Genomic DNA, 10,155 nt, shown 5'->3' with positions numbered 1-10,155 from the left:
CGCAGCTGAAATCTATCCGCGGCCATCCTCGCCGTCGCCGTGCGGGGGAACGCGAGCAAATATATTGGTGTCGTCCCTTTGGAGGGAAAAAGGGAACCAGGTCATTAAACCCATGAGGCAGCAACGTTGGTGGGCGGAACAAGCAAAGCGCACTTCCGCCACTCTCGCCATGGGCACCTAAAGGAAGGGGAAGTCCTCGAGAAAGCGCCTGAGGGAAAAGGACAGGAGCCGCTTCCGCCATACACGCCCACACACGCGGTCGCGCGCACTTCGAAGCGGATGTTCCCGTCATCCCCTTCCGCTTCCTCGGACGGTTGGACTTGGGACCCGTTTTCCGCGAGGATTCCCGCGCCCCGTCGGTGAGGGAGCCTGTTGGGCTGGTGAGGGGGGTGCGGGTTCTTGGAGGGAGAGCCCGGAGGCTGCTCTTGAGGGGCGCTGGAGGAAGAGCCGGGGAAAGGCGAGTTCCAGGGCTTCTGCGCGGAGGGGGGGGGGGCGGGCAGGTCGCGCTGCACCTGCCTGTGGCAGCGGGGCTGATCCTGCCTTGGGCTTCGCCACGTTGCAGAACCCTGCCTGCTTTAAAATGGGGGTGCGGGGTTCCGTGCTGTTTTTGTCGTGGTTCTGTGTTTTTTCAACATTGATTATCATTTCGAATTAAATGTCGGCAGTCGCCCTTCATCCAAAGACCACAGGGCGCTTTGCAATAGGAAAACGCAAAAATGCTCAGCATGGTAACAAACGGAAACAAAACAAACAAACAAAAAAACCCACCCCAATTTAAAAGGCCACAGATGGTTTCCATTGAAGACACCTCCTTGTTGTATTACAGTGGTACCTTGGGTTACATACGCTTCAGGTTACAGACTCCCGCTAACCCAGAAATAGTACCTCAGGTTAAGAACTTTGCTTCAGGAAGAAACAGAAATCGTGCTCTGGCGGCACGGCGGCAGCAGGAGGCCTCATTAGCTAAAGTGCTTCAGGTTAAGAACAGTTTTCAGGTTAAGAATGGACCTCCGGAACGAATTAAGTACTTAACCCGAGGTACCACTGTATTGTTATTATTTATTAGATTTGTATGTCACCCTTTGTTCTGAGATCCCAGGTTCAGTGTGAACATAAAATGCATAACACAGTGGTACCTCAGGTTACATATTCTTCAGGTTACAGATTCCACTACCCCAGAAATAGTACCTCGGGTTAAGAACTTTGCTTCAGGATGAGAACAGAAATCATGCAGTGGCAGCGGGAGGCCCCATTAGCTAAAGTGGTCTTCAGGTTAAGAACAGTTTCCGGTTAAGAACAGACCTCCAGAACGAATTAAGTACTTAACCCGAGGTACCACTGTAAAACAAACCAATGACACCCCCCCCCCCCCGCACATAACCGCATTTGGAAGACCATAGATTGTGAAACAGCCCAAGGCTTGGTTGAAGAGAAAAGTTTGTTCCTGGTGCCTAAATATATTTGGTGAAGGCACCAGGCGAGACAGACACCATGGGTGGGGAGCATTCCACAGTCAGCCACAGTCTTTGGCTGCCACCTTCCAGACTTTTCAAAGGAGGGACACGAAGAATGGTGATTGCAGAGTCTGGAGTGATTCACATGGAGAGAGGCGGTCCTTGATGTATTGTGGTCCTGAGCAGGGCTTTAGGAAAATGGACCAGGGCAGTTTTATATTAGGTGGAGTTTCCATTTTTCATACTAATGAAGGTTGGTTTGAGTTTGGCACTCCAAATGCTGGAATTCTAGTTTGTTCAGGAAGGGCAGACTTTCTACCTCTCTGAGATTATCTTGGACAGAAATTGGGAAATTTGCTTGGAGCGTAGCATTTCAGGCTATAAAATTGGCCAGTTCTTAGGTGGGTGGAAAGAGGTATGCTTTGAAAAAGAAATGCACACGTTCAATAGAATTAAAAGCTTTGCTACCTGGTTCCCAAAATGGAGTTTCACCTTTTAAAAATGGACGTTGGTAACGTGGTGGTCAAAGTGTTGGCCCATATATACCTTGCTCATTACAGCTGGGCTTTAAAGGCAGAAGGAGCATGGGGGACTCATGTTGCCTCACTCAAACCACTAGTAGGAAGAAGAAGAAGATTCTCTGCCTCAAGTCCTTTGACAGGCACAGAGAAAGACCAAGGCAGGATAGGAGGCAAGTTACTCATTTGTGCTATGATTTGGCAAACGAGATAATAGCGCTTCCAAAGCACTGGGATAAAGTGCTTCTGTTTCTTTATTCAGATCCCAACCCAATTCTTTTCTCAAGCCCAGATTTAGCAACTGATTGGACAATGATGTTCTCTGAAGACCAGAGCATGTAGTTACCATAGAGATGCCATCTGAGGCTTTCCTACAGATGGTGCTATGTGCTGGCTGTAGCATAGATAATAATAGGCAGTGACTGTGTAGACTTCCACTGCAGGTAGTTTTATATGTTATGGCCAGAACAGGTGGCCTATTCTAAAGAGACGCCTTTATTTTCTTTCTTTATTAAATTTCTAGAAAAACACAAAAAGACATAACATAGTAACAAACCCAAACAATTCCCCCATGGGGTTATTAGCCCACCCATCATGGCAACTATAACAAATGCTCTCATGTTTGTGGAGACTCAGAGTCAAAGTTAGTAGGTGCCTGTTGATTCCCACCCAGAATCCTGTTTCATGTTTTGACAGTCCTCAGTGACCCAGGTCTTAGGGTGTGGCCCCTTTGGAAAATGGGAAGCTTTGGGGGGGGGGGGGCTGCACCAAAATAAAAACAACTGGAATAGTTTTTAAACACCAGTGATGGAAAAATAACTACAATTTCTAGTAAGGTGTAAAATGTTTTATGCACCCATCTTGTGTGGAGTTGAAAAGAATTCACTACAGCATCACCTTTTAAGGTACTTAAAAGTTGCCTTAATATCAGCCTCCTTAGTTTTGAGCCCTGAGAAAGATGATAAAAGTGTGTTTAAATTTCTTTTTGAAACTGGAATATTATCTAAATCGTAGAGGTCAAATAAAATAAGGTAAAGGTACCCCTGCCCGTACGGGCCAGTTGTGTCCGACTCTAGGGTTGTGTGCTCATCTCGCTCTAGAGGCCGTGAGCCGGCGCCGTCCGAAGACACTTCCAGGTCACGTGGCCTGCGTGACGAAGCTGCAGCTGGCGAGCCAGCACCAGCGCAGCACACGGAAACGCCGTTTACCTTCCCGCTATAAGGCGGTACCTATTTATCTACTTGCAATTAAGAGTGCTTTCGAATTGCTAGGTGAGCTGGGACTGAACGACAGGAGCTTACCCCGCCGCGGGGATTCGAACCGCCGACCATACGATCGGCAAGTCCTAGGCACTGAGGTTTTACCCACAGCGCCACCCGCGTCCCTCTGCTCAAATAAAATATATGAATTCAAATTAAGTTATTGAGATGTGAAGGGAATTGTGTTTTGGGTTGCGAGTGGAGGGGACAGAATTCTGCATCTTTGCCCCTTCACCTATTTCTGTTAGCATGGAAACGTCTGTAGCAACAGTCCTCTGTTTTTCCCTTTCCTTCAGGAGCCACTGCTGCTTTTTGCCTTTGGATCATGCTGCTGCTTACCCTGTTGTTGTTCTTGCTTTTGGGCCTAGCATCTCCTGTGGAGGTGAAGCGCCCACGGGGCGTCTCCTTAACAAGTGAGTTCCCAGCAGATAAAATGCCAAGCATTGTTCCACCATCAAGCAACTCCTTCTGTTGATGTGGAGAATGGAAACAAGATGTCTGTATTATAAATTTGTGCATCCACTTTCATTTCTTAGCAAAACCCTGCATTTGGTATATTCACTGTTTGTTTTTTCCTGCTTGAAAAATGGAGGAATGAGGGAAGACTCCAAGGGCTACCATTGCTTCCTGCTCTTAGTTCTACACTTCATTTGGTGCTAGAGCCCTGACATTTGCAACTATGCACACATTTACACAGTTACTTCCTGTAGAGAAGGGTTGTCTTCTTCATGACTTGCTGTTCCTTTCTGGTAAAATTGTTAAACTTGGAAGCATTTCCTAATTCTCATAATTCTTTGAGGAGTCTCAATTCTTTTGAAAGTCAGTGGCAGTGGCCCCAGTGACTTGGTCTTGAGGTTTGTAATCACATTCTCGTTCTTCAGATTCCACTGTTCTCCCCCCCCCCCCTGGAACTGTTTTGCATAAAATGCTGAGTCTTTCATTACACGAAACATTAAAGTGTATTAAGCCTCCCTTGTGCTCTTTCTTCCTCATGTGGTGGAAAAGAGACTGTACATCTGAATGTGTAGCTTTTCTGGACTAGTTTAACTATGAGGTGAATTCATCTTATTAGCAGGTGCCCTGATTGAAGGGCAAAGTAGGTAGCACTACACTACTGGTTGCATTTTCTAGGAGATGGATTGCCAGAATGTGTCAAATCATTGAGTGGCTTTGGGGAGAAGATGGTGTTTTAGTGTCGGTTTGTGAAAGGTCAGTCATGTTTCCTGAATAGCTCCTGAGCCTCAAATGATTGCAGATCTTCCTAGCACTAAATACAGCCTCCTTTGAGTGGAACAGTGACAAGGTTGAAGAAGAAACTACTGTTCACAGCTAAATATTATTTCAGTGGCTTTGAATAAACAGTTCCTTGGGGCTCTCTAAAAAGCAAACTCATCCTATTTTGGTGCACAGCTGTCCTTCCCCTTCCGTTTCCTGTTGCAGTTTCCCTCAGTTCAAATGTCAATCTTCCCCTCTCCACCACATCACTAAGGTTATCCATGGGTGATTTAGAGAGAGCGAGTGTGTTTAAGGATTTGGTATTGTATACGTGACTGGGGATGTTGGAAGACTATTCCATGATATTGCTATTGGTGTTTTGTTTTTGTCCCATCACCCCAAATTTGTGTTGTTTGGCTTGTGCCTTGAATGCCTTTCTGGATTGGTGTATTTGCGTTCTGCAATTTTTGTTCTCGGAACCAAGTGTCTCTTGCTGTCCTTCTCAGGCCATCACTTCTATGATGAATCGAAGCCATTTACTTGTCTAGATGGCTCAGCAACAATAGCCTTTGATAGAGTCAATGATGATTACTGTGACTGCAGAGATGGATCAGATGAGCCAGGTAAGCCCCACTCACACACCTTGCCTCCACCAATGAAACATGCTGCTTATTGCTGCTGTAATTAGATACTTGCTAATATTGTATTTCATGGGGTTTCCTATTCCCTGAATGTGTGAAAATGTACAAGGCATGAAATGCACAAAGTTGCAAAAGCAGAATATGGTTTGCCTGGATTAAAAGCAAACATATTGGCTGAGGAGAGAGACAGCACAAGTCATAGCTGGGTGGGAGGTTTTAGATCAGACATCAGGACAGATTAGATCACGGGTGTCAAACACAAGGTCCGCGGGCCGAATCCGGCCCGCCAGACCTCGTCATGTGGCCTGTGTAGCCGCCGCCGGCCGCCAGCCTTCACCTTTTATTCTCGCTAGTAAAGTCTACCATCCTAATCGAAGCCTAGGACAGTTGTGTCGGCAGCTGAAGCTGCAAAAAGAGAGACCAAAACAAAACAAAACCCTATTAGATTCGGAAGGAGCCACAGGAGCTCCTAGCTGTGTGGGGAGCGCTGCTCTTCCCCTCCCTGCAGCTTCCCGGCCAAAAGACACACGCAGCCCGGCCTGCCCGCTTCCCCCTGCGAGGCAGCATGCTGTGGGCAGGGATGGGGGGCTGGAAGGCGGGCGGTGGAGAAAGCGAAGGCGCTCCCTTCTTACTCAGCCGGCCTGAGAGAAAATTTCTGAGGCGGCGGCCTTCGTCCAGGGTCGGGGGGCCATGGCGGGACTTTGCCCTCCCGGCGGCCTGGAGCATCTGGAGCTGGGGTGGCTGCGGGACCCGCCGGGCAGCAGCAGCAGCGGAGTCATCGTCAGCGCTTCTTCTCCTTCTCCTCCTCCTTCGTCTTGCTCGCCGCCGCCGCCGCTCTCGTCTTGCTCGAGGCAGGCCTGGAGCCGGGACAACTCGGGCTTCGAGCCCGAGGAGGAGGCGGGTGAAGCGGCCAGGGCGGCTGGAGGGAGCGCGGCGGCGGGGCCCGTGCTGCAGATGGGCGTGGTGGAGTGGGGCCGAGGAGGGGCGCCTTCGCCCTCGGAGCCCAACGCCCGGGAGGGCCCGCTGATAGTGGGAGGCAGCGGAGGCGCAGGTGGCGCGGCGAAAAGGAGGAAGGTGGAGGGGAAGGCGAAGGCCAGCGGCCTTGCTCCGCCGGAGGCGCCCCGACGCCGCGTTTCCCTCATGAGGAGACAGGCGAGGAGGTCGCCGAGCCGCCGCCGCCGCCTTGCCTGGGCCAAAGGGATGGCGCACCGCCTGCGAGGTGAGTCGCCACCCGGCCGGGCCCTTCCGTCGCCCTTCCCGGCTCGCATCTCTCCTGTTTCACCTTATTACTTTTATGTTACTCGCGAGTCTTCTGCTCTGAAGACAGATGCAAATAATCCATTCAGTTCCTCTGCAATCTCCTTTCCCACCTTTAGCACACCTTCCTTTGATTCCCTTGTTGGCCAAAGGCTCTACCACAGACATGTCCAAAGTCCGTTTCGGGGGCCTAATCCTCAAAAAACCCCTCAACCCTTCAACCCTAAAAAACTTCAACCGAAAAAAAAAAAAGCGCAACAATTTCAATCCTAAAAAAAGCGCAACAACTTTGGTTGGCCCTCACGGCCCTTCACTTCATCAAATCTGGTCCTCCTTGAAAATGTTTGGGCACCACTGGATTAGATGTTCCTCACACAATAGAGGGGCAAGCACATGCCCATGGGAGCTCTGGAATCTGCATCTGGACTTTGGAGGGGTTGTTGTTCTTTTGCCTTACAGCAATACCACTTGTAGAATCACAGAATAGGAGAGTTGGAAGGGACCACAAGGGTCATCTACTCCAACCCCCAGCAATGCAGGAATCATTTGCCCAGTGTGGGACTTTAGCCCATGGCCCTATGATTAGGAGTTTCACGCTCTACCAACTGCGTTATCAGCAATGCCTAGATGATAGGCAGGTCCTGGTCCAGCTGAGGTGCAAAGTTGCTAGTGGTGCATGAGACAGAGCTGGATCTATATTGTCATCCTGCTTGCAACTTTGGCAAGAATCTGCATTGAAAATTGAGAGCAGGGGAGATGAAATTGATATATTAAATTGGTGCAGAAAACTTGGATGTTCAAAATTAGTCAAGAGTGAAAATGATATGTCCTAATGCCACTTTGAGTAAGGCTTTTTAGACCAGAAGTTATGTCTGAATATGTTACATAGGTTTGCTGCAATTTTTTTTAGAATTAATGGGAGAAGCTGAAGCATGAGGAAGATTGGATGTGAATAGTATGTTTGTGTGTGACTGAAAGTGACCTTTGGATTATCTTTCTCTTGTTGCAAAATCCTACATCCAACTCCTCATAATGGTAAAACAAGACAAAGTGGTCATAGTGACTAACTTCATAGCATGGGCAAATGCAACATGGCCAGTTTATCCCTAAATCACAGAATTTGCGGGAGGGAAGGGTAACATTGGTTCTTGTAGATAGCTGTAAGCATCCGATTTGTTAAGGAATTCACTAGTACCTTATCTCTCTGCCCAGGAACTGCTGCATGCCCTAGTGGCCGTTTCCACTGCTCCAATGCTGGCTACCGACCTCAGTACATCCCCTCCTCCCGTGTCAATGATGGAATTTGTGGTAAGCTTTGCTAGCTCATGTGGGTGGGAGACTTCAGGCTGCGGGCAGCCAAGCCCAAGTGAGTGAATGTTAATGGCTCTCCTTGTTGTTTGCCTTTAGACTGCTGTGATGCAACAGATGAGTACAACAGCGGCATCGTGTGTGAAAACACCTGCAAGTAAGGCATGGCCTATATACTTTCAGGAAGCTTTTCCTCTCCTTGGACTGCTGATTCAAAGGCAGCTCCAGGCTGGGTTTGGGCTAGTTTGGGAAAGGAAAGAGGATAAATGTACACTTGATCCCAGGCAGCAGCAGCTCCCAAAATAATTTTGCACAACCTCTGGGAAACTTGGATCCTCCCCATCTTCAAAAAAATAAATCCACTTAACAGTTCTATTGTTTAATTACAGGGCACTACAATAATAAATCTCAGTATTAAAAACAGAACACCAGTCTTAATCAATCGGAGACATTTTAAAAGGCAAATTTTCTTGATAGTTCGCTGTATTATCTTGCATAATAGAATGTCTCAGCTTTTGGGCGGCTACAGCAAATTGCTGTGCTGTAGGTTGTAGGTGTTTGGTTTTTTAAGTATGTTCCTGGCCTGTCTCTGCCATGTTTGGGTCCAGTACAGCTCACAACAGAACATTTCAAACATGATCGCCAGAAAAATATGCAGCTGCAAAATAATGATGCCAGCTAAAACCAAACTCCAAAAAATAAAACAAATGCATGGAAGCACGAGAAACATAATCTTCTTGTGCAATGCAAGTTTTCACTCTTAAAGACAGAGAAGGAGGTAACAATTCTTCATTCCCCTGATAACTTCTTTTCACGTGTTTGTCATTGGTGCTGGCTAAGCATAATGCGGTCCTACATTCTGTATTGTATTATATTATATTGATCTTGATGTTTGTAAATATCACGAAAGAAAAAAAGGGGCAGTAGCTGTATAGGTTTGCAGGGGTAGAGATTCTAAAATACTTTGATGCAGTATTGTCCAATGATTATTTTAATGCTATTTTTAGTTTATTTTGATTTATTAGTTATTTTAGGGTTTTTTCTTAACCTTTTACTCTAGGCTGCCCTGAAAATGTATTTGAAGACTATTATTATTATTATTATTATTATTATTAAAAAACTGTAATAAATTCACAAAATAAATGGGGCAGAGTAGTCATATTTGTCAGGCTACCCATAGTTCTTGTCCTGTTGTCACATAATTCTGCAAACTTTTATGAATATGGAGTTATTCAGAATAAGAGGACTTGCACTGTGTGTCTTAATGTGAGCACTGCCTCTGGCTGCGCAGCCCAAGGTTGGTCATCATTGACATTGCCTGGGTTGTAGCTTGCTGCTGGGCTGTCATTTCCTGCCATATACTCTGTGCCTGAAAAAAGCTTGCTCCCCACCCCTTCTAGAATAGGGTCTCTCTTGCTGCACTGGTTAGTGCTGTGGGTGGAAGGTGTCTTTGGGGCTCAGCTCCAGCTTTCTCTTTCCTTTCCCTGTGCAGAGAAATGGGCCGAAAGGAGCGGGAGGCACTAAAGCAGATGGCTGAAGTGGCCAGAGAAGGCTTCGAAATCAAGCAGGCCCTGATGAAGGAAGCAAGTAAGAGGAAGGAAGAAAAACAGGTGAGGATGCTGGCCTAGGAAGTGGAAACACTGTGCTGACAATACAGGGGAAGAGTGCCCATTGCCACCAGTGCTCATGAGCCTGGGCATCGTTCCTCTCACAGGAGCATTTTGGAGTCACTTGAAGAAGCCAAGCTATGGCTCTTTTCAGGTAGGCATTAGAAGTGACCTCTAGTGGGTGGGGAGCCAAGTTATAGAGATTCTGTACACACCTTGGGCTTGGACTGTTGAGAGGACCTCTTCTCTCTCCTCCCCACCCCCCAAACACTTCTAGATAAAGCTCACTGAGCTACAGGAGAGCAAGAAGTCTGTGGAGGAGCAAGTGGAGACTCTGAGGTCGCTAAAAGAAGCTGCTGAGAAACCTGAAAAAGAAGCCAAGGATATCCATCAGAAAGCCTGGGAGGGTGAGTGCACTTCTACCATGCGAGGGGATTTCATGACACTGAAAGCCTCTGTGTCAGCCAACAGCCTCGTTTTTAAAGCAGGAGAACTTGTGGTCCTCCAGATGTTGAAATACAGCTTCCAGAATCCCTGATCATTGGGCATGCTGCCTTAAGATGGATGGGAGTTGGGAGTCCCATAGCAAACAGGTGGCCACAGATTTCCCAGCCCTGCCTTAATAGGAGGTTAGAGAATTTTATGATGGATGGGTTTACCCTCATGTCCTAGAATGGCTTCCTGGAAGTTTCTGCCTTGCCACTGATGGGGAGATGGGATGCTAGAGTTGCAGCCGGAGGTGCCTTTGTCTGCGCTGCTCACATTCTTAGTTCCAAGCCCAGCTCTTGCAGGGGCTCGGGGTGTTTGCCACGTCAACAGTTCAGCATGATAAAAGCAATACAATGAAATGCTTGGGTGAAATACTTAGTGCAGCATCCAGAAATGGATTGAAATTA

General features: G+C 47.5%; 1 protein-coding gene across 3 annotated transcripts in view; it reads left to right on the top strand.

Moving 5' to 3' along the window:
- The first annotated feature begins 231 nt into the window (after positions 1 to 231).
- The window catches only part of PRKCSH (PRKCSH beta subunit of glucosidase II), a 34,667-nt gene continuing 24,743 nt past the window's right edge, over positions 232 to 10,155 (top strand). The window contains exons 1-7 of one of the 3 annotated variants that reach the window (XM_080988202.1): positions 232 to 359; positions 3,528 to 3,644; positions 4,953 to 5,069; positions 7,557 to 7,652; positions 7,752 to 7,809; positions 9,145 to 9,262; positions 9,537 to 9,666. In XM_080988202.1, the coding sequence (XP_080844328.1) occupies positions 3,557 to 3,644; positions 4,953 to 5,069; positions 7,557 to 7,652; positions 7,752 to 7,809; positions 9,145 to 9,262; positions 9,537 to 9,666 (607 nt within the window). In that variant the 5' untranslated portion in view covers positions 232 to 359; positions 3,528 to 3,556. The remainder of the gene's footprint in view (positions 360 to 3,527; positions 3,645 to 4,952; positions 5,070 to 7,556; positions 7,653 to 7,751; positions 7,810 to 9,144; positions 9,263 to 9,536; positions 9,667 to 10,155) is intronic. The other 2 variants (XM_080988201.1, XM_080988200.1) reach the window with 2 other exon arrangements.

This window comes from Podarcis pityusensis, assembly GCF_964106645.2.
Source record: "Podarcis pityusensis genome assembly, chromosome: 17".
Taxonomy (NCBI): Eukaryota; Metazoa; Chordata; class Lepidosauria; order Squamata; family Lacertidae; genus Podarcis; species Podarcis pityusensis.
This window is presented reverse-complemented; position numbering and strand designations above follow the sequence as displayed.